This window comes from Uranotaenia lowii, chromosome 1 (genome assembly GCF_029784155.1).
Source record: "Uranotaenia lowii strain MFRU-FL chromosome 1, ASM2978415v1, whole genome shotgun sequence".
Taxonomy (NCBI): Eukaryota; Metazoa; Arthropoda; class Insecta; order Diptera; family Culicidae; genus Uranotaenia; species Uranotaenia lowii.
Genome location: NC_073691.1, coordinates 199,544,905 through 199,568,704, shown reverse-complemented (window position 1 = coordinate 199,568,704; position 23,800 = coordinate 199,544,905). Strand labels below are relative to the sequence as shown.

Here is a 23,800-nt window from a genome sequence, read left to right as displayed (position 1 = left end):
CACATTAAGTTGGTGACAGTTGACCTTTTTTTAACGAAACCATGTTGCGAATCAGCGATGAAGGGTTTGATGGCAGCATACATACGTTCATGCATCAAAACTTCGAAGATTTTGGAAATTGCACAGAGTATCGAAATCGGCCTGTAGTTTTCTACACAATGTGCGTTTCCTGATTTGTAAATCGGAGTGATAGCCGCAATACGCCAGGCGTTAGGAAATGTCCTTTCTCTGAGTGAGCGATTAAACAGGTGACAAATCGGTGCAGCTAGAGATGCAGCGCAATTTTTTAGTACTGATGGAGGTATATCGTCTGGTCCAGTACCTTTAGATGGGTCGACTGTCGATAATCTTTCGAAAACTTCCTGTTCAGTGAGGGATGGCATAGGTAAGTTGACGTCGTGAGATTGCATAGAGGCTAGATAGTTGCTATCTGTTTCATAGTCGGCGGAACTAAAAACGCTTTGAAAAAAGTCAGCAAACATATTCGTAGATTCCGTCAAGTTACTTGCAGCTACGCCATTAAAACTGATGTCCACAGGAATAGTTGCATGTCTTCGCTTGCTTTTGAAGTGTTTCCAAAACGACGAAGGATCGCGTTTCAGGTTCTGTTGAAGGCGACTGATGTGTTGACGATAAAGATTGTCGTTCCGTTCTTTAAAATCTCGTTCCAAAGACCTCAAACGGCGTCTTTGATCTTCGGTACGATTCTTAGTATAACACTTTCGGGCCTTACGAAGCTGGTTCCGTAATCGTCTGAGATCAGAGTTCCACCATGCGTGTTTAAATGACTGGGGTCTCGGAGAGCTCTTCACAGGAACGTATTGTTTCAAAACGGAGTGGAGTTTTCTGTAGAATGCATCGACTGCAACATTGACGTTGTCGTTAGCACCGATGAATTCCCAGTCTGTGGAGTCAAACGCAGCAGCAATCAGGTCGAAGTTACATTTACTGTAGTCTAAGACGAAGTCGAATCTTCCTGTGCAATCGGTCGGCGAAGAAATTGGAGTGAACTTCCACGCATAATACGTACGGCTTGTGATGACGGTCGGTAGGAATAATCGAGACCGGAGATTCGAACATGATCACATTACCAGGATCATTGCAGAAAGCAAGGTCCAACAGGCGCATATTGTAGTTTGGTATGGAGCATATTTGATGCAAGCCGGCGGAAAAAAGCATTTCAGTTAGAGAAATTTCGGCTTCAGTGGAGGCGTTTGTCGGCAGGTAGCTATTTAAGTCATGATCAAAGATCCATTGCAGTTGTGGGAGATTGTAATCGCCAACAACGATGACAGAGTCCAGTGCGGTGGCCAGATTCATTATTCGTTGTACTGCGGCAAAATGTGTTTCGTAGTTGCGAAGGCAGCTGTTAGGCCGAAGATATATGCAACACAGGTACAAATATCCCGGATCGGTTCTGATTCTGACAATAGTTTGCTCAAGGTGTTCACAACCTTCTAAAGTTATTGGGATTTTTTGTTGTATTTTAACCCCTAAATGTATGCAGTAACCATTTGACAGAGAAATGTTTAATTTAATTCGAACTAAACCAAAATAGTGCTAAACTTAACATTTTCAAACGGTGTCATTTGATTTTTAATTAAAAACAAAGATTGTTGCAACTTATCCCTCTTCATGTAGTAGGGTGAAAATCGCAATTGAAAATTTGAAAAGAACTGGTGAAACCAATAATTTTTCTGACTACGTTAATTTGATGTCCCAACAACCTTAAAACTTTTGGTATACAAGCGGTATGATTATCTATAGACATGAGGTTTTAGAAGCCATTTAAGTTTAAAAGTGTTGCACGAAGCCCCTGTTGACGGTACTTCTCTAAAGTGAGCAATCCCCCACCCATCCTATTAAAAGATTTCAAATGAATTTTACAGGAAACATTTATCCAACTTTATTTTTAGTGCAAACGACAGCTGGTTGAAAATATTGCTAACAAGACAACGGAATAAAATTCAGCAAAAATTTTCATTTCCAGGTAAATGAAATTTTCGGAAGTAATTAAAAGTTTGACTTACCATTACCGAATCCAGGATCAAACAGTAGCAGCAGAAACAGGAGCGTCACTATCCTGACGAAAAGCTTCATTTTGGCTGAACTTCTTCTGATTCCGTTGGGCACATTGAAGAAATAAGCCAGAAACTCAACAAAATTCATTTCCTTCTCCGGCTGATTTGAGATCACTGTTTAAGTAGGTTTTATCACTTTTCCACTTAGATTTTATTCACTTTATTTTAGTAGAACACAGTGCCATAAATTGTTGTTTAACTTAAACTCGACGATTTATGTCACATATCTTCTGGCGTTGATGCACTTAGGTAACACACAATCCCATATTTTGACAACTGCTCCAAGAAAAACATTCACAAGAAAAATGGCACCATAAAAACCGTTATGTTTCGCACTTGCTTTTGCATAAAAATAGGATAAGTAAAAAAACCTTCCACAATGTTGTGTCAAACCGGAAGCATTCCACTGCGCTGCCTTCTCAATCCAAGTGCAAACCGCAATTCGGACAGCAACAACAACAAAAAACAAACAAACAAACTCTGATCCAACAAAAGCGCCGCGACAGAAAAAATAACAACAACAACCGCACAGAACACAATTATCCGCGGCCTGCTTTTGATGGCTTTACCTCTTCCAGTAAGTTGATATTTATATTTTCCCTCTTTTCCTCCTTTTCGGTGGGCTTCTCGATGAACGATCTTGAGGTCGGAACTCCACGACGGGATGCGAAATCGGACCAACCCACCGACCGACCGGCTCGGAAGTTGACGCGCGAATAATCTGGAGAAGCCTTGGTGCCACCGGCCGAGCCCAGATCCCACCAGGCAGCAAGTGGGGAAAGTTGCAATCTTCTTGTTGTCGTCATCGTCGTCGTCTGGTCGGCGGGCAACGATCGCGTGCGAAAAAATAACCAATTCACCGGCTCGTGTACCTGGATGGATTGGAGATTGCGATCGCACGAACGCTGAGCGGAGCTTTCTCTCTTTCCATGCTGTTTTCGGTTGGTTTCGGTGGCTTTTTCTCCGCGCGGAACCACCTGTTAGGTTGTGGATTAGAGGAAACAAGTAAGAAAATTGTCTTGTGGATAAAAGTCGTTTGCACTACCGGTTAAGCTTCCGGTGAGCGAGTGAACGAACGAGAGCTTTCAGTTTCAGTGCGAGCTTTCTTCGGCAAGATTTCCACGATCCGAAGTCGATCTTACCACACACACACACACACCCAGTTGAGAAAGTTTTCCAAAAGCTTCGGGTGTGAGTTTTCATTCAACCCTCTGTAGCCCATAATGTTTTTTATATGCTTATTTAGTGTACCTTGAAAGTGGACTTGGTAGGCTGTGCTTGTTCGTGACAGACGTGATTTTGGTGCAAAGTTTCAAGAAGTTTTCAAGCACAAATGAATTGTGAAAAATTGTCAAATCAAATTGGCAAATCAAAAGGTGGAAGTAGCGCTTCGATGAACACCTGAACGGCGCACATGCCGGAGATCAAGACGGTGGGGGAAGGTTCTCCGCCGGCGCACAGTGGTCCAAAACCTAGAAAAGCTGGCAGAAAGTCGATTTTGGAATCGCTCATAATCATCTATCCAAATATTTCATCGTGTTCCGGCGTTTCCAAGCTACATAAAACCATGAAAATTATAGTCATAAGTTTACCTGTTCAGGAGTTCTTGAAGAAATGCTGAGAAAAGTTTGAATATTTTTTGAAAATTTCGCAAAGATTTGCTTACATTGAAAAACTAATATATATTCAAAACGCGAATGTGTTTTGCTTTGAAATTATTTTTATATTTTTGTTAGGCATATTTTACATCTTATGTGATAAAAATTTTTGTTTAAGAATAAAGTCGAAATTTTTTATATAGAATCTAGTTCCAAAAAACGATAAATATTTAAAGTTTTTTAACTTCACATAGAGATTTCAAAAAAACTCCACATAATTCCACTCTAATTTTATGTTGGATAGATTCTCATATTTCTGGACTACAAAATATGACAAATTGGTCTGCCTTTTTTTGCCATTTTTGGAGAACGATTAAAAAGAGTTGAACCACTTTTTTCTTCAAATTTGACTTCTGAGCCAATAAATTCCTGGTTCACGAACTAAATTGATATTTAATTGGATCTCTAGGTTGAGTTTTCTCAAAAATCAATTCATAAAACATTCTTTTTATATTTTGAAGCACTATCATTATGCATATCTGTGTTGTTTTTTCAATATGGAATAACTCCCAAGACATAATAAAATTACGGTTTCTCAAGTATTGTTCTGATTATTGAGCAAATCATAGAATCTTTTTTGCTGATCGAAATTCATGAGAACCAATTGAAACTCGAATAATAGTTTAAAACTTTTACGGTATTATTTTGAACATATGCAATATGAAATAAAGTCAAAAATAAAAATTAAAAGTTAATTGAAAAATTTAGGAAATATGAAGCACAAAGTTTGTTTTCTCGTTTAAAATGTAAATTAAGTGTTTTGTGTTAAAACAACCATTGATAGAATAAATAATCATTGAAAAAAGCCAACATTCTTTAATTTCGAAATTTTGATGAGTATTGGCGAAAATGTTAAATAATACTCATCTGTCATAAAAATTCTATATTGACACGTTTATAAATGAAAAAAAAAATAAAAAAGTGATCAGCACCAGCGCGTTGGCATGTTAATCGGTTTTGATTTAATTTCATATGTATTGTAATTTTGAGTTCATTTCAGATTAAAAAAACCTTTTTATGATGTGAGAGGTTTTGCAGCAATCTGTTGGAAAATTTTAATATATGAATATACTTACTGAGCTTTTACAATTTTTTTTTTAATTCTTACAGTAACAACAACAAAAAAAAGAAATTTTACAGAAAATATAAAAATAATGTTATTTTTAGTGAAATTATGGTTTTTGAAAATTTTCAAAAGGTTTCAGGGCGAAAAATGTTGAAACAGAACTTTTTGCCAGTTTTTTTGTGATTTGGACCACTGTGCGGCGTAGCCAACGACGTAGAGGAGCCACTCCCAACGATGAGTGAAGTTAAGGAAGCCATTCGCCAGCTGCCGCATACGACCAAAAACCAAAATTTTAGGGTAGTTTTATAAATATATTTACTATTTACTAATCGTGGTTTGGAAAGTTCTGTACCTTGTATGTATGTAGTTCAGCTCTCTTCCATGCATTCTGGAAGTTGCTCTGCGACATGTCGATCTTTTTAGCCAAGTCACGGCTTAAGGCGTTGGGAATTGCATTCACCATTCGCTTCACCGTTCCCTCCGTTTTTTGCTCTCCGGTCCCGATTTTCTTCCACTCCGCTCCTTAACCGCTCCTTAAACCGCTTCAAGACTCTGGAGGCGGTTAAATGGTGAATGTTCCAAATTTTTCCAACTGCCGGTGCGACAGGTCAGGAAATTCCAGGTGTTTGGAAAGAATTTGTTCTCTCGACTCGCATTGGTTCACCTCCATTTTCGTTGATTCGAAAAACACGACATCGAGTTTGACAGCATATAAACAATACAGATCAATGAAAAAGTGTGCAAAATTTGGTTGATTTTTACCCGATGGTAAAAAAGTTATGCCCTGTTGAATGTGTCGCAATAATTTCGTGTTCGCCCTTTAGCAGCACTTTATCCAAATAGTCATCCGATATGCTCGCCATGAAGGCTTTCAAACTCTCGACATCGACAAATTCCGGGGCAGCTAACCTTAAGAGAAATACTCCAGATGGGTTAAAATTTGTTTTCACGAATTAATTTGCCCGTAAGTTGATGATTTGGCCAGCCAAGTTACATATTTGACACGTCTGGGATAAATTGGTATGGTACCAGAAGAATAAGTATGATGTTTTTGTATAAAGTTTCAATCCACCAAACTGCCCACAGTTCGTCTCATCGAAAGATATTGGATGATAATCAAGCGTAAATTGAAAAAGGATCGCAAATCATTCAAATCATTATCTGATGTGGCAAAGTAGTAGAAAAAATGACTATACCATTGATGTTACCATTGTGCAGGAATTGATAGGAGTTCTTTCCTAAAAGTTTAATAAAAACGCTATAAAAACATATTTTTACCAATTTTGTACGTTATACCTCATCGATAAATCGGAAATTGTATGTGCCCGATTCATAGTGGTACAAGCCTTATGTAATATAATGAACACTAACCCTACATATTTTGACAAATTATTGTTAACTTTCGCTCAGTTATCACTAGCTGATCTGTTACATTTTTCTAAACGTTGCAATACCACTACATCATAGCAAAAAAGCAAATCCTTTTTTAGCCTTCAAATTAAAAAATCGATAACAAAAATCACACCTCACTTCAGAGATAAGAAAATTGATTATCTTTGAAGTGAGGTTTCGCGAGAATATTTCAATTAAAAGTAAATGATAGAAATTTATGACTCCCTATTCTGGTCTTTATTCCAAAAATCATTTCACAGAATCAATTGGGCGTAATTTCATAAACCATCGAGTTGAATGTTAAATTCGGCAACCATAATCTTCGATTCGAAAACAAAAATCAAGATTCATACATCAAAATGCTGCAAAATGGCCGGATACGAGTGGTGCGACGACACGGAAATTGGGCTTAATTTCCGACGAACTTTCGTCGTTCCCGGGGCTGCTTCAATAGCCATGATAGAAAGCGACGCGACGTCCGGGACGGGATACGATTGTTGGTATCACTCATCGATGCGTATCCACCGAAACGGAAAATCCGAACGTCTGCAAAGAATCTTCGAAAATTCTTTTTCAAATACTTGCCTCTGTGTCGGAACAAAGTGGTACCTCAACAGAAAACTTCCTTCACTGCCTCCCGGAGCCACATCTACAAAAATAAAAGACCACTGCTAATTGGCTTAATTGAAACGTGCGTTACATGCCTCTTAATTGAATGAATTAAAAATAATTAGAGTTACATACGAAGTATTCGAGAAACCAAAACCTTGAACCTAAGAGACGACCGAATTGGGAGGGGGGGACGATTTCAATTTTCAAATACTGAAAAAAATTAAACCACACCCAACAGAATGAGACTGGAAATTTTCGGTTTCCGTTCCACTCCATCCAAGCCCCCAGCCGAAAAATGAAAATCACTAACCAAACGTTCATTGAGCGGCTGTTGATTTACGACGATTTTCCTCCCTACGGTAGGGAAAACCCCCTAAATCCCTGCGCTTGCCAGTAAGGAAATTGGGCGTAAATGAGAGTGCCACTTTGTGTATGAACCAGAACCAAACAGCATTTTTGAATATCCTGTGAAAGGAACGGAATAGCGGAGGTAAACTCCTCCGTCCGATCGAACAGCTCTTTTTTTAAATATTTATTTCAAGATCTATGAAAATAAAAACAAATCAAGAGTAAAAGACATTAATTAATATTATTAGGATTGAAAAAGGCTAAGAGATTTGATCAATTTTAGATAAAATTGGATGGGGTTAATTTTCCACTTTAATTTACACATCCAAAAGAGGGAAAGAATTCTTACGAAGGAAAGATTAAGATCGACCTTCACTGACAACTACTCATAAAGTCTAATTGAGTGTCGCCTATCCTTTTGGAAGCGAATTCTTAAATGGGAAAGTGTTCTAATATGCTTCAACTGAGTTGTTTTCTACAAATTCCAAAGTACACATCCTGAATTTATAAATTAATTTATTTGCATCTATTCCTCAATCTAGAATACCATATTCAAAGCTACTGGGATCATGTTGGGGAAAATAAGCGCGTGTACAGGGGAAAAATGTTCGTTTGAGCCAAAATTAGGGATTATTAGGGAAAAAGGGATATCAGAATGGGGGTAGGCTTAATAGCAGCACGTTATCCAAACATACGGGAAAATTGTGCGTGTGCGGGAAAAAGGGATAACTTGGTACCCGGAAACAGAAAAGAATCTTCCTTCCATAAAAAACAATTCAGAATCAGTCTTAGAAACTTAGGTTTTGAATGATGAAAATGATTCACCAGTACAAGTTGACGCAAAAAACAATGAACTAGATGATGAAGGTTTTTACAGAAAATTTAAAAATGTTCTACGCAGCTGTAGTTAAAAAGAAACCATCCAATGGAAAGAAATCGAATTCAGCTAATCGTAAAACTCGTCCGGTTATTGAAATAAAACCTGCGAAATCTTCTCAGGACTGTGAAGATACACGCAAGTTTTTGAAACAAAATCTTAATCCAAAAATACACAAAATCAACAATTTGAGAAACGAAAAAGATGGCTCGATCATGGTTGAGTCAGTTGAGTGTGCAACAGAAGAAAATGTAGAATTTGTAGAACAAATGCATAGATAAGGAACTAGGAAATGAAAACAGAGCTGTAGTTCCCCTACCAGCGAGGCCTAGATTGAAAATAATAGGAATGAGTGAAAAATATTCTCCTGAAAAGTTTACCGAGATCCTAAAGGATCAAAATGAGCTGGAAATTGATTTTTTTTAAAGTTATTAAAAATTATGAAAATGATCGCTTCAAATACTTATTGTATTATTTTATTATTGAGGTTGACTTAGCAACTTATAAAAGTTTAAAAGCATTAAAGCGTGTCAATAATGAGTGGGATTCCTGTTCAGTATTTGATGCTATTTGCGTCGTCAGATGCTTCTATTGTAGAGAGTTTAATCAAAAAAGCACATATTGTAAAATTCAGGAAAGATGTTCAAATGCGGTACTTTCAATAGAACCTCAGATTGCACTGCAGATCAAACTAATTGTATTAACTGTTAAAAAAAATCCGAATGCTAAAGGAACTTGAAAATGGATCATGCAGCATACAGCCTTGATTGAACAGTTTATAAATGACTTTTACAAAGCAGGAAAGATAGGTTCAACTTTAACGAATAGCAATCAACCAAAAACCATTGTTCAAATACAAAGTACACATACATTGATATTGGATAATTGTTTGGATCAAAAGGAAATTGTTCTTACAGATGTGTTCAAACAGGCTTGTTACAGAAAAATAGTAGAAAATTCGAATTCTAACAGCTGGCACATTATTAAATTGGCGACTTAAACGTAAAAAAGACAGAAATGTTCGGCAGTTCTAATTGCTCAATCACATGGAATCAGTACACAGTTGCGAGAAATATTATTTCAAGGCCCCTGAAGAGAACTACATAGGAGTGAATATATTCGAAAGAAAATTGGCCACAATAAACACAACAGCAAAGAACTATGAAGATTTTAAACATATTGATGAATGCTCAGAGTAATTCTCCGAAAATCGTCACAATAGTCAATAAATTTAACGAATATTTTATTAAAAGTGTCTCGCAAATCAACCATAGCAGATGAAGTCAACGAACCTGATGAGCTCAATTTTCAGGTCGATAGCAGATTAGAAGATTCTCAACCTATAAATTATACCGAATTAAAACAGGTTTATTTTTTCACTTGAAAAATCAGCTGGAATCAACAATGGAACTGCTAAGATTGTCCAGGGTTGCTTTCATGTCATTGGACAACCACTGCTGAACCTTATAAATGAATCATTAGAGACTGGACACGTGCCGCAAGTTTGGAAGGAATCCCTTGTGATTCCTATACAGAAAATTGCTGGAACGATTAATTGCGAAGAGTTTTGACCGATCAATATGTTGCACACACTGTAAAAAAAATTAGAACTCGTTGTTAAAGTGCAACTGATGGAATATTTGAGTAGACATAATTTACTGATTCCAGAATAATCCGGTTGTTGAGGAAAACACTCTTATGAAACTGCGTTAAATTTAGTTTTAGCCAAGTTTTTAGTGTACATTAAGATTTAAATCGTGCATTTGAAACAATTTCTAGGCCGTTGTTACTAAAAACGTTAAAAAATCGGAATTTGTGGTAACATGTTAAATGGTTCAGTAGTTACTTATGTGAAAGAACTCAGAAAAACGTTGTCTGGCCTTTAGAAGCGTTTCTCACGATTCTAAGCTTAATTTTGAATCAAAATTTTGCGAGAGGTCATCGTCTTCATCTGCTGGTTGCAACCTGGCGCACCCTAGGTGACTTGAGTAAGCCTCATATGCCAAATCAAACATTCAGCCATATTTCACAGCTGGCTGAAGTGTTTACGAAAAAGTTGGTCCAGGGATGCCAGGAGTTATAGATGTAAAATAGAAAAAGAGAAATTTTGGAAAAATAAATCTGTAGTTATCAGTTTTTTTATTTCAAAGAAAAATGTAGCATAAACAAATTTCCTTTGAATTTTAGATGAATGAATTTTTTTTTGTTCAAATGCATTTTCCTTCGTTCCGAAGAATTTTTCTCTCGCAAAATCTTAATGCTTGTATACCAGGCCCGTGCGAAGGACCCGTCCATGAGGGGGGGTGGGTGGCGGGGTTTCGAATTTCAAACTTAGCTAAAAATAATAGCAATACCAAAAAAAAAATCTTGGCTCCTTAAAACTCAATTGTATGAGCCGTTTCAAACAAAGAATTACTAAAAAAAATACCAAAAATAAACAATAAAAAAAATGAAAGAAATTTCGTACACCGTTTTTCGAGGAGTAGGCGATGCCTGTTGCCGACCGCACGCGTTTTTCTCTTTGTCCGCGAAAATTCTATAAAATACTAAATTTAAAATCGAAATATGGAAATAAAATCGTTTTAAAGTGTATTAAAGTGAAGGCTGGGATAATGTGTAAAAGTTTCTACCGGAGAAATCCCGGTAAAATATATTTTATCACATTTAATGACATGAAAAGGGTAGCTCAACGGGTGGGTCGTGGTTTTTCTTATCTGGTTCCAGCCAGGAACGTGTTTTTTCGAGCTCGTCATATTTTTCCGGAAAATGGGCAGTTTTCAAGTGAAACTATCGGTTGTATACGCGAAAAATACTATCGCCGTATGATCGGGAACGGGTTGCATTAGTTGTGTTAGGCTAATGTTAAAAATAGTGGTTTTGTGATTTTGGGTTTGTGCATCGAAGATTTTGTTTTTGGAAAACAAACTGTTGTGCAATTAAGGGGAATGCACGATTGCATCCAATATTGATTCAACAGGCGAAAAATATCAGAGTGCGGGCTTATATTTAAAAATTTGAGTGTCCGGATATGAACTGCGGTTGAAAATAATGAATTTATGGTGACTTTGGGTAGTGCGTTTCTTTGTTTCCTTCCCATGAAATGTGTTTGCCACACGCTTGTCCTTTGGTTGCCAATGGAGGTTAAAGGCATGCTATGTTTTTTTGCGGTGGTCATGTTCAAACGGCATTTTCTGAAGTACCAATGAAGTTTAGAGGGAGGTAGCTGAACTAAGATAAGTATCATTAAATGTAAAATTATTAATAACTTTTTTTTAATCAAATAATTCTAAGATGCCGTTTATTTAATACTTTTATAATAATTCTGCTTTTCGAATTTGAACGGAATGCTTCTACTTGTTCATTGTGTTCAGAACACACAATTTATTTGTTATGGGTCTGATTATATTGAATTTACTTTGAACTTTACTAAACTTACAGAAAAATCAATAAGTAAAATACTTTTGTATCTTACCTAAATTATTGTATAAACCTTTCGAGCTCTCGAAGACCTCGAAAGGTTTTTGGTTCTATTAATGTTTTTTTTTGTTCTTTTTTACTTTCAAGAGCGAGTAAAGGCGCTTTATCCTTGGTCGATGACCAGAAATGATGGTACACAGAAATCAATAAATGATATCACCATTTTTAATATTAAATGATTTTTAGTTCTCCAGATGATTAACCTTGTTTGCTGATGATGAACCTTGTTTAAAGATTTCTGTGTACAAAATAACTCATTTCCAGCCGTTGAAGGAAAGGTCATGTTTCATAGGTTCCCTTATCATCAAGAAGCACTTTTTAGCTCGTGCTTCCACCGCAATGCCCCTCGGAGTGTATGGTACTGGTGGTCCACGCTCCTTCCTTTTCTTTGTTCCTGACGTCTCTGCGTTCTCTGCTCCACAGTAGGCCCGACCACTTTATGTTTTAAATTATTTTAATGTTTCTATGTTAACATAATTAAAAGCATAAACAAAGACAAGATGAATAATAACATGTGTTTATTATTCTTCGGGACTCAGACTTAAGTTCTGGCTGTGGAAGTACGATTAGTGAAAGAAATTTCGTACACCGTTTTTCACTCATGATAACCACACAAACTAAAAATCAATTGGACTGATAAAAAAAAAAAAAAAATTCAAATCATACCAGAATGAAAGTTTCAAATTTTCGGTAAGTCATTGATACTTTTAGTTAGACATGATTAGTTTTTAGGAAAATGATAATAATTGTTAATATAATTGTTAATTTCATTGCATAAGATATTTATCTTAATTAAAACTCTGTTCTTTATTTCCAACTGAAAGGTGATTGAAAAATTCCGCTGTAGTGTTTTGAATTTTTACAAAAAATATTCAATCGCGATTAAAAACGTGAATTTTTGATAACTGAAAAACCAACAATTTATTCAATGATTGATGGTTTAATTTCATTTGATAAAAAAGAAGGATATCTATATATATTTATTATTGTTTGAAAAGTGCCAGTGAAAGAAGTCAGAGAAAAAACCTATTTATAGAAATATAAATGGCTTTAATAGTTCAGTTTTGAAGTTCAAAATAATAACTTCAAGTTCAATTACACTGACAAGGAAATGTTAGGAAATGAGTAATTTCATGAATGATCAAGGAAAACTGATAAAAATTGAAAGATAAGGAGTTCCAAGTTATGAAAAATTAAGACTTAAGGGCTAATGTATCAAGCACACGAAAATTCAGAATTAAAAAAAAAAAACAAATTTGTTTAAATTATTTCTAAAATGTAAATATTTCGACTAAAAAAGTCGGAAAGTTAATAAAGGAATTGTAAAAAAAACAGTTTTTTTTTAAATTCCATAAATTTATTTGAAAATTCAAACAAAATATTAAAATGAAAAAGATAAGTTTTTTAAACATTTCAGGAGGTTTTTTTTAATAAACACGTTTCACCATAAGAATTTACATAATTAAATTGATGACTCAAGGCAACAGCATTTTGGTGCTTTTTTAATGATTGATTTGGTAGATTTCAGCGTTATGAACTCGAATCTTTTATCAAATTTGGTCGAACACTTTGAGTTTTGGTGATAAGGAGTTTTAAAATGTATCAGTTTTGGGTAAAATCAAACATTGACAACTGAATAACTAACAAACCTACATATACGAAATAATCTGATTCTGATTCTGTTTACCATACTTCATCCAATTAAGGGATATTGTTATGATGAAAATGATGCACGATCTAAAAAATGTCAAATTCAAGAATTTAAAAAATGGAAAGATATTAAAACAAGCACTTTTGACATAACTGTAGAAAGTGTAAAAAATACTTGATTTCATTTAACACATTTGTTGAAACCTGCAAAAAGAATACATGTTTTCTTAAAAATATCTTAAATTCAGTTTAGTTTAATACTTCTTAAAAAATTGATAAATGAAAAAATGTTGAAAAAAAACATAAAACTTCTATAACTTTTTTCGCAGTACTCAAAAATACTTGAATTCTTGAGGAAAGTTGATAATTTTTTTAAAACTTTTTTTTTTGAATGATAGGTTTTTGATTTGAGTTTTTGTATAAACAATGCAGAAATTTACTTATTTAAAGTCATTTTAATAACAAGCTGATAGAAACATTGCATATTCAGATTCAAGGTACTCAAATGAGTCGAAATTACCTTTTTAATTCATTGCACCTCCGAAAAATGTAAATTTTGTGGCCTTGTGTACATTATGTGTTGTGTTGAGCATTTAGAAAAACAAAAAACACTTAATAATATTAGGTCGAAATCGGTTTCTTGAAGAATTTTTCATATCAGCATAGCATTTGTAATTAAAATAACGATAAAAAAAATGGTTCGTTTCAAATTCTCTTAATTGAATTGCAATTTAGAACCAAAGTTAGTTTCAGTTAGAAATCGTCGAATAGTATCGTAGATCGAAATGTCTCAAGCCAAGGGTGATTGAAGACTAAAAACGAAAAATTTCTGACTTGCTTGTTAACAATTATTTTCAAATAAAAAATTTTTCGTTACTTCGGTGAAAATTTTACTTTGAAAAAATCTTCATGGGGGGGGGGGGGGGGTTAAACCCTTAAACCCCCCCCCCCCCGTTCGCACGGCCTTGTTGTATACAAAAATAGTGCCGATAGATTCTAAATTATTTTCATTTCCAACAATGTTATTGAGATTCAGATTTAAAACCATTTATTCGTTGAATTTTTTTTCCATTTAATCTACTTAAAAGCAACATTTCCTGTTGTTTTGAAGTTCCTATCAGTAACTTCTAATAATAAAAAAATCTTATTTATTTCAATACTTATGTTGATTTTTATGAACTTCTTGGCACATCTTTGTACCTGAAAATATTAAATTTTCGAAGGTGATGGAAAATATTAGAGAAACATGAGGTATCAAAGAAAGAAAGAACATAAGCCGTAAATATTATGAAGTTTTAGAAAAATTCATAATATTTACGGCTTATGTTCTATTTTTCTTTGATACATTATGTTTCTCTTATACTTTCCGTCACTTTCGACAACTTATTTATTTATTTATTTTTATTTCGCACCTCTATCTGTTTCCTTATTTTCTCTGAAATTTTTTTTCATTGCTGTTACACCTTACTTTAGCTATGTTGAGCGCACCCTGCTACGTATAATAAAAGAGATGTCCGTGATAGAAACGCTCCTTCCAAGCGCGTAGAGGAAACATTTTTTAGTTCTATTTGATAAATAAACTCAAAAATTTTCTCTACATTGCAACGCGTAATAGAGCGGACGAAGCATATTTATAAATGGGTACCTAAAATTGCGTATTTTAAAATTTTCAGTATATTTGTTTTAGCAACATTAATATACGACTGTCGCGTATTAGCCACAGGGGGCGTTATATGAACTTTCCCACGAATTGAAACCACAATCAGAAGCCAGATTAACCGGATTCCATTGCCCCTGAACCGTCATCGAAGCACAAAATCGATGAAGATTCTCGGCGTACAGGCAAGAGCTATCGATGGGCCAGCATTGATGGTGGTGAGGAAAACAATTACAGTCACTAATCGAATTAATGATTCCACGGCCGCCGACTCGTGGGGAGAATGATGTTTATAGCCTGTCAATGTCAGGCTACCACCCACCCCAAGCCTCCTTCAGAACAGCGTCACCATCTGCAATTTCTCGAAGGAGCGGCTCCGTCTCCGGTTTGAGTTCCTTCTGCGGGATTACTTCAGATCCGGCAAAATCTGGTGCCGCAGTTAGGTTTGTTTGGAGATTGGATTTGACGAACGATTTGTGTTCCAGTAACAGTTGCGCGTCCTTCGGAGTGTTTTCCCTCGTTCCTCAGATTCCGTCGATGACGCCGGGATGGTAATTTAATATAGCCAATAAACGAAGAATTCCTTAATTTATCCGGTGCCATCGTTCTCGGTCTCGGTAATCTAGCTAGGGGGTGGCAAGGCAAATTCCTCTGTTCAAGTTCCATCAATTGGCACGATTTTAATAAAATCATTCAATCTGGTAGATGTTTGAACGGCTCGTGACGGAATTTAGCGTTGCTACAAATCAGTTTTTTCTTGGCTGTTTGTTTCTATCCAATCGGATGTTCACGAATGAGAAACCTACGCCATTGTCGGGAACGAAAGGTATTTTCTGATTATTTTTTTTTTTTCGAAAGTCACTCAAACACAGCTGTTGCTCGCAACGATTGACCAGTGCTATAACAATTGCTTATTATTCTTAATTACAGGTGCAGGAACAATTTTGAAACAAACTTACTTAAACAAACAACTCTTTTTACTAATTGCGCCATGCATTGTCGTGAACTGACAATTTTCCCAGATTTGTTTCTAAAACTCCTAATAACTCTCCTGTCTTTCACAATAAGTAGCTAATGACTGAAATCTGTTTTTTACATACCTTACCCCGCTTTTCAAAGTTGCCAAGTTTTTTTTGAGTATCCTAAAGTAATTTTGTTTTTCTCAAGACATTTGTGTTTGGCAAAAGCATTTCAACGGCCCCCAGCAATTGATTGTAGAGCTTTAAAAATTTCTTACGATTAATATAACATTTAAAATCATTGAGGCTGCAGCGGTCCAGTACAGATAAATTATAAAGGAACCTGCTAGTACTCTTTTTATATAAATAAACTAACAATTCACACCCAAAAAATATCAGAGCTCTATCCCCGAGACGCCCAAATAAAACTAACAGGAGAATCATGTCATGGTGTTGTATGTAGTTGTGAATTACGTTTGACCCCGTCGTCGCGCCGAAACACTCGGACCCAGAACCCAGTCCAGATTATTCATCCGTCCGAATGAAGTGATAATGCCCCGACCGACAAATATGGTCCATCTCTCTTCTGCCGTAATTTAACCGGGCATGGCACTTTTTTTTCGCTGATGCTCCCTCGTCTCCATGTGTAGGAATAAAAAAGCGAAACATCTCCAGCAGTGTCCCCGGATTTCGCGGGTGTAACGTTGACATCAAGTGAGAAATGAATAAATAAAAAAATGTTCCCTCACTTTGCCCAGAGCAACGCCGTTGTTGGTTGGGGTTTTGTGTCGTTTAATTTAGTCAGGAAGCGAAACTCAAATAACAACCGAGCGTATAAATTAAGAGGGAAGTCACCACTTTAGTACAAATATGTATGCTCTCAGGCGAGTGAGCATTCTCGGTACTCGGTACCTAAATGTGTTTATCGCGCGGTTTGGTTGATAATGTTTCGAGTTTAGGGGGTTTAAATTTTTTCCTTGTTGCTGCTGTCTGTTTGAGCTTTACTCCACTGTCAGCTGACAATTTTGGGTTATGTTGCGGTTTTTTTTGTGATGCGGCAGCAGCATATTTGCTTACTGGTTCAGGTTTCAATTTTGGAAATTAATGCTTCACGGGCCACGGTTTAAGATCTTAACACCAGATCTCAACGTTTCATGCATTTTTAAATCATTTGGCATCAAAATTAAAATTTTAATTCTTCCAATTTGCTATGCTGCACCGCCACGAGCTTCTGCGTTTTTCTCTCCTTTAATGTGCTTCTGGATTCCATTCAAGCGTCCCTCTGCAAATCTCGTTCACATCTTTTCGTAGCTTGTGCCCACTCCACTTACGCTCCCGAATCTAGATTTCCAGGAGAGGTGGGAGTAAATCATCAACAAATTTTTGAAAGCAGCCTCAAAAATTAGCTTTCCTTGTAAAAATCCGTTTTTTTTTTATCGGAGGCCAACTCAGAAACAACCAATTTCAGCAGCAGCCTCAAAAATCTGCACAACCCGTGTCAATTCGTCTTTCCACCGGCGGCCGAATCAAAAACGAATAAACAGCTGCAAGACTACGCCGCCACGAGTTTCTGGGCCTACCTGTTCATCGATGCCCATTTTGATTCCACGCAAGCGCCTCTACATGTTTCGTTCTCATCTTCACTTACGTTTTCGAATCTTGAATTTTAGCGCTTTTTGGTGACACTGACGATGTAGTTACACGTTTGAGATCCAGGTGGCCTGACACACCAAGCGCGGATGAAATTCCGCTGACAACAAAAATTTGCAATTTTCGCGTCGCCACCGCATATATGCACCAAGTTTCGCACCTGTAAAACAATACAGATTTGACGTTTCCCGATCAGGAGGGAAAAACAAAATTATATCAAAATGAGATATTTTGATACTTATTTTTTTCTATCTAAATGAGTTATAATTCAGTACTCGTATGATGTTAAAATATCTCAAATTATATCAAAAAATCTATACGATCATAGCTAAATTATATCAGTTTTTGATATGGTCCTATCAAGATTATATCTCGTTCAGATAGCATAGTTTGATATTGGGCAGAACAAATCCTATCAAAATTATAACTCATCAAGATATGAGCGCTTCGAGAAAATTTTCTAGTGGAAGGTCAATAAACCACCCCGATCAGAAGAGAAAAACAAAATTATATCAATCTGAGATATTTTGATACTATTTTTTTTCTATCAAAATGAGTTATAATTCAGTACTCGTAGGATGTTAAAATATCTCAAATTATATCAAAAAATCTATACGATCATAGCTAAATTATATCAGTTTTTGATATGCTCCCATCAAGATTATATCTCGTTCAGATAGCATAGTTTGATATTGGACAGAACAAATTATATCAAAATTATAACTTATCAAGATATGAGTGCTTCGAGAAAATTTTCTAGTGGAAGGTCAATAAACCACATTATTTGATAAAACCATGCCCCATTTTTGGTTTTCCAAAAATTTGATTCAATTTTATGAATCTGTTGAGCGAAACTCGTTGATGTAAGGTTTGAGCCGTTGACTTCGATGTCCGTGTTTCAGAAAAAGTTGAACGTATATCAAAATAAGATATAATCATTTTATTTTAGCACAATCCGAAAAAAATCTTGATCAATGAATATGAGCTCAACCCTATTCAAGTTTGTCAATCAGAATAAGATATAACTCAGATTGGAGAAACTTTAAATCGAAAATTTGGAGTACTTAATTATAACTGAATCATATGTAAATATCTTGGTGAGATACGTTTGAGTTATTATTTTGATATGCTCTCCTGATCGGGACATTATTTGATAAAACCATGCCCCATTTTTAGGTTTCCCAAAAATTTTATTCAATTTTATGAATCTGTTGAGCGAAACTCGTTGATGTAAGGTTTGAGCCGTTGACTTCGATGTCCGTGTTTCAGAAAAAGTTGAACGTATATCAAAATAAGATATAATCATTTTATTTTAGGACAATCCGAAAAAAAATCTTGATCTTGAGCTCAACCCCATTCAAGTTTGTCAATCAGAATAAGATATAATTTAGATTGGAGAAACTTGAAATCGAAAATTTGAAGTACTTAATTATAACTGAATCATATGTAAATATCTTAGTGAGATACGTTTGAGTTATTATTTTGATGTGCTCTCCTGATCGGGTTGAGTTGAAGATTCGGATTTTAGCTCAAAGAGAAACCGCCAGATGTTTCGGAGACGCGTAAACGCAAATCGGACTTTTCTGATCCGGGTCTCGATGTCTTTCCTGGTACCATCATCAGGCGTTATCGAAATTCTAATTTTGATACCAAATGACTCAGAAATGCATTAAACGTCCAGATATGGAGTTATCTCGAGACAATTTTTTTGCTAAAAATAACTCACGGTTTTTACAACATGTTAACATAGAAAAAACGGTTAAACATTTGACAAACTAGAAATTACCTTATTATGCTTCCAAAGATTTCTTCAATTAGGGCAATGGTTGAACTAATAAGTCATAAACACTGCGCTTCTCGAACGCTAACGCAGGAGAGCAAACATTTCACAGTTTACTTGTTACGCCGACCCATATTTGTATCATGTTCTCGTCAATCGACAAACAAATAGCAATTGGTATGGATCCTTGCCCCGTCCCCTTCTTTGCGATTTCTGGCCTTCTCTCCCGCTCAGCCGTACGAGAGTTTTTTTTATATTTACCGCGCCATGCCGGAAATAAACAATGATCGAATATTTCATAAACTCTTCGTCAATAAAACAACCAGGCACATAGGTGTAAGTCCACATTGACTGGTCTTGTTTATTCCTCATTCGCCGAACCTCGCACTTCGGGACCAGAAAGGTGTTAATGACGAACGGTTGTCATTAGCTGCAGATCAATGTGTACGGCGGAAGAAGCTAGTGGCGTTGCGTGATGCAGTTATTTAGCTTAAAAACAGTACCACTGTACGGTAAATTGGTGCCGGCGGATCGTCTCTAGCGCTTTTCGGAAATTTCAATCGAATTCAAAAGGTTCTGGAAATTAACCACTTCTGGTTTGAAGGATACTCTAAAAATTAGCTCACTACTGTACATTGAGGCTAAGTATGGAATTTTGCAACTGTTTGTAAAGGATTCATTATGCAAACTTTTTACGGAAAAAGAGACTGGAAGCCTCAAAATTTAGATTAAATCGGAGCAAAACAAAAGTCAAGCAGTACAAAAATTTCGATCATTTTATTACGATTCAAGACTAACGACCTCTCCTCTGACGACTTGAGGTCCGGCTTTTACTCGTAACTCGAGGCTCGCTTGGTTACCACGACTATTGTGTGCTCCGCCTCTTTTCGAGTCCACTGCTAGAGACAAGTGACCTCTTGGTTTAGCTCGAGGCCGTCTCTTCTTTGCCCGTTCGTGTGATAATCGAGAGCAGCTTATCTTACTTACGAGCCTGTCACAACACACGTGACTCATGGAACTACTCGGATGATTTCCGGCGAAGACTTCATCCTAGACGGACTCGAGTGACTCACCCGCCGACGACGTGAAGTCTTTCTACCCGAGAGTATTCCGCATCATGAAAACTCTTCTCCATATGAGTTCGACTGCGGAGAAGTTAAAGTCTTATCCAAGCAGCCTCCATCGTAGGGAGTACTTTCTACTCGGATACTCCGCAACGGTAACGTTGGAGATATCCTTCACACGTACGCTACGTACCTAGTAGCTCGGGATACGAAAAAAGTGTTGTAGGCTGTCGTGTCGAGTTCACAGGCTGCAAGCATGTGATGCGTACTCATTAGGTGTAACCTGTGGTTGAGTCGCTACCCAGCACTGTTAAGACTCCCCCAATTCTTGCCTCAGGGTCAGCTTTTCGAATTCAAAGAACTACAAGAAAACGCTTAATGATAAACTTTCGAGCTTTGCTCGCCCACTTTATTCCCCCTTCCTCAAAGGTGCAAAAGGCACAAAGGGATCCGCAACACAATGTATAATAGCACAAACTTTCCTACCTCACGCGTCTGCTCTCGGGCCCCTCTCCTTGTGTACACCTCCTCCTCGTTCGGAACCGGAAATATCACGACCTCTTATTTGCACGGCGAAACTACCGAATTACTAGGGTGGGTTCGATTAGCCAGAAGTAGTTTGTGGCCTAAGGTCGCTGATGGGTGGTATGCGTTAAACAGTAGTCAAAACCGTTCCTCTGGCTAAAACCACTAGCCACCAATCGTGCTTTGTAATGATCTGACTTTTCACTTTCCAACGACACCCGGTTTCAGTTTAAAAAAACCCCGTTTAAAGGGTGTCCACGAAGCAATTACTTTAACTTTTAAACCGTTGGGTAGAATTTAATGAAATTTGGGGTGAATGTAGTTCGTAGTTCGTATTGTTTACATCCTGCAAATTTTAAAGTCCTGTGATCAAAACTCGCGGAAAAGTAGTCGAAAGAACAACTGGTGCGTGATGGAATCTTGCGCATTCATCACGGGGACAAGTATCTCTCACATCGTTCCATCACTCCATCGGTCTCCGTGTCCCTGATGGGTGGTATGCGGCACGTCGATGACTTTGTGGTGGTATGTCACGATGCCCTCGAGTAGGATTCAGCTGGCCGTCCACGTTCTAGGTGAAAACTGTGATCGGCGTTCAGGTGAGCTGCCTCGGGAACCGATACCGGAACTCAAGGGTAAATTACAGGGTCCTGGTGATAGAGGGAACAGAATGGCGGCAAGGCGTTAGGTCGGGCATACGAATGCTGTTCCGGATCTTGGGTTACCTGATAGATCCCTTCCACAAACAAACAAGATTGGTGTTCTCTGTCCCGTAGTTGACCGTAGTTTACGTCGGGCTTCTTTCACGGGTTTGGCACTGTTTCTACAATGCGGAACGAATCGTACTCGGACGGTTTGGCTTGCCGTAGTACGCGCTCAGAGATACAACTTAATAATGACCATTTTGACCAAACTGTTGCTAAAAACTGACTCCGGTCCAGTTGTTCCAGCTCTTTATCGACCAATAGTCTGGCCCTTTCGATTGCTGACAAATCCGTAATCGAATCGCTCTGTGGTGGAGCGAAACCTGTGTGATGAGATCGATGATCAGATGGGTGATCTAAGACGTTTTATCTTCTGCTTACTTTCAGTGAATCCCCAACACGCCGAGCTTGCTGACGTCTTGTCCACCACTTGTACGCACCTTTTTACTGATTGGCTCTTTCCGGAAGTGTGTCAGTTGACAGACAAAACAGTTCCAACTTTGTCGATAAAGGGTGTCCTCGATGAAATTGCCACACACAAAATTGATTCGCTAAATTCAAGTTTTCATCCGATTGCTATCAAGTTTTCAGGGATTGAAAAATAACTATTAAACTTTATTTTACCATTTTACTCGTATTTTATTTAAAGTCCATACGCAAATGCCCGCACCTTGGCCTTAGCCCCGGACATAAGATTTTGTACAACCTGTAATCAACCGTTCTTTGCATGTAAACCCATACTTTCTTAAGTTCCTCGACTGTCCTCACTACTTTAGGTCGTTGAAGAAGGTGCTGCTTCATAATCGCTCAGTACTTCTCGATGGGGCGGAGCTCCGGAGTTTTGGGGGGGTTGAACATTTTCGGCACGAAATTGACATTATTGCCCGCATACCACTTCAGCACGTCCTTGTAGTAGTGGCATGAGGTCAAATCCGGTAAGAAGATTGTTGGGACGTTGTGGGCCTTCAAAACAGGAAGCTGCTGCTTCTAGAGGCACTCTTTCATGTACACCTGTCCGCTCATTGTGTCCTGAGCAGGCTTCCGAAAAGTACAGCTTTGCTATGACAGCCTTTTCTTGCCGAACAAACTGTCTCGGTTTTCCTTACCGCTGGGTCGCTGCTGTACCGTCTGTAACGAATCGAAACGCTTCGGCTACATATCACACGTGCGGGAACGCAGGCTGTATCTGAACAATCGGCTCAAAGCTTGCGCTGACGAAAGTATTGTGCTTTAAGCTGTAGCGAACCCAACCGACAGTTCGGTTTCATCCCTTCAGGCCTCCTGTTTCTGAAATAATTTCATCTAACTGTCGGCTGCAGCGCGTGACAGTTTTAGACAGGACTGTCACGGTTGATTGTCGTGCCCATACCGTACCCATGCCCGGCCGTATGCGCTGCTGCTCGGTTTGAATAGATCGAATGAGCCATCGAGCAGGAGCATACGACCGAGGCGAAACGCGATGTGTGGTGCCGTACAGGTTAGGCGATATGATTACCTTCTATCCTATAGGGTCCTATGAGGAGGGTGATCGGGGTGATCATCCCCCCTCCCCCCCCCCCCCCTTAAGCGAGAAAGAAATTCATACCGTGGATGATAATCCAAAGCGAATCTCGGCTACAGTCGGACGGAGTAGGTAGTACTGTCATGCGAAATTCAACGCATTGAAAACTGTCACGAAGATTTTCCCAAAACTGTCACGAAGCTTAAAAGCTTTCATACCCACGAACAAACTTTCGCATAAGGTAAAAACGAGGCCTCGCTGTACATCGCACGACCGCTCCCTTTAGAACTGTCGGGGAAGAAATATTCGGAAAGCTTTCATCGAGGTGCACGTGTGACGTTCGCAAGAATACTGTCGTTCGTCAGTACTTTTCGGAAGCCTGGTCCTGGGTCGCGAAAGGTGCACTCCGCTTTCCGCACGTGCAGCCAAACGAGGAATTTCTTCGAAAATTTGGACATCTTCTGAGTGCGGACATGCTCCGGAACTCTTAACTTATCCTTGGCCGTGAAAAACAGGTTGCCGGGGATCTGTTTGAAGTCGGCCTTCATATATGTTTCGTCATCCATGATGCAGCATTCAACTTTCGTCAGCATGGTGAGGTACAACTTCCTGGCACGGGTTTTGACGGACTTGTTCTGCTTCTCGTAGGGCATTTTGTACCTTAAACGTTCGAAGCCCAGCCTTAGTTTTGGCCTTCTGGACAAAACTTTGGCTTAGGTGCAGCTTCTTAGCCACATCCCGAACGGAGGCGTTCGGGTTTCGGTTGAAGGCCTCAACTACGCGGTTGTGGTTCTTGGCG

General features: G+C 37.8%; 2 protein-coding genes across 4 annotated transcripts in view; one reads left to right on the top strand and one right to left on the bottom strand.

The window, feature by feature from the left end:
- LOC129743266 (cadherin-89D) overlaps positions 1-2,779 on the bottom strand; it is a 111,749-nt gene extending 108,970 nt beyond the window's left edge. For 2 of the 3 annotated variants that reach the window (XM_055735249.1, XM_055735263.1), the window contains exon 1: positions 2,031-2,778. In XM_055735249.1, coding sequence (XP_055591224.1) covers positions 2,031-2,169 — 139 coding nt within the window. In that variant the 5' untranslated portion in view covers positions 2,170-2,778. Of the gene's footprint in view, positions 1-2,030 lie in introns of all 3 variants that reach the window. The other variant, XM_055735257.1, reaches the window with a different exon arrangement.
- LOC129743304 (uncharacterized) overlaps positions 1-23,800 on the top strand; it is a 535,624-nt gene that overhangs the window by 45,900 nt on the left and 465,924 nt on the right. The gene's annotated exons all lie outside the window — the stretch shown is intronic.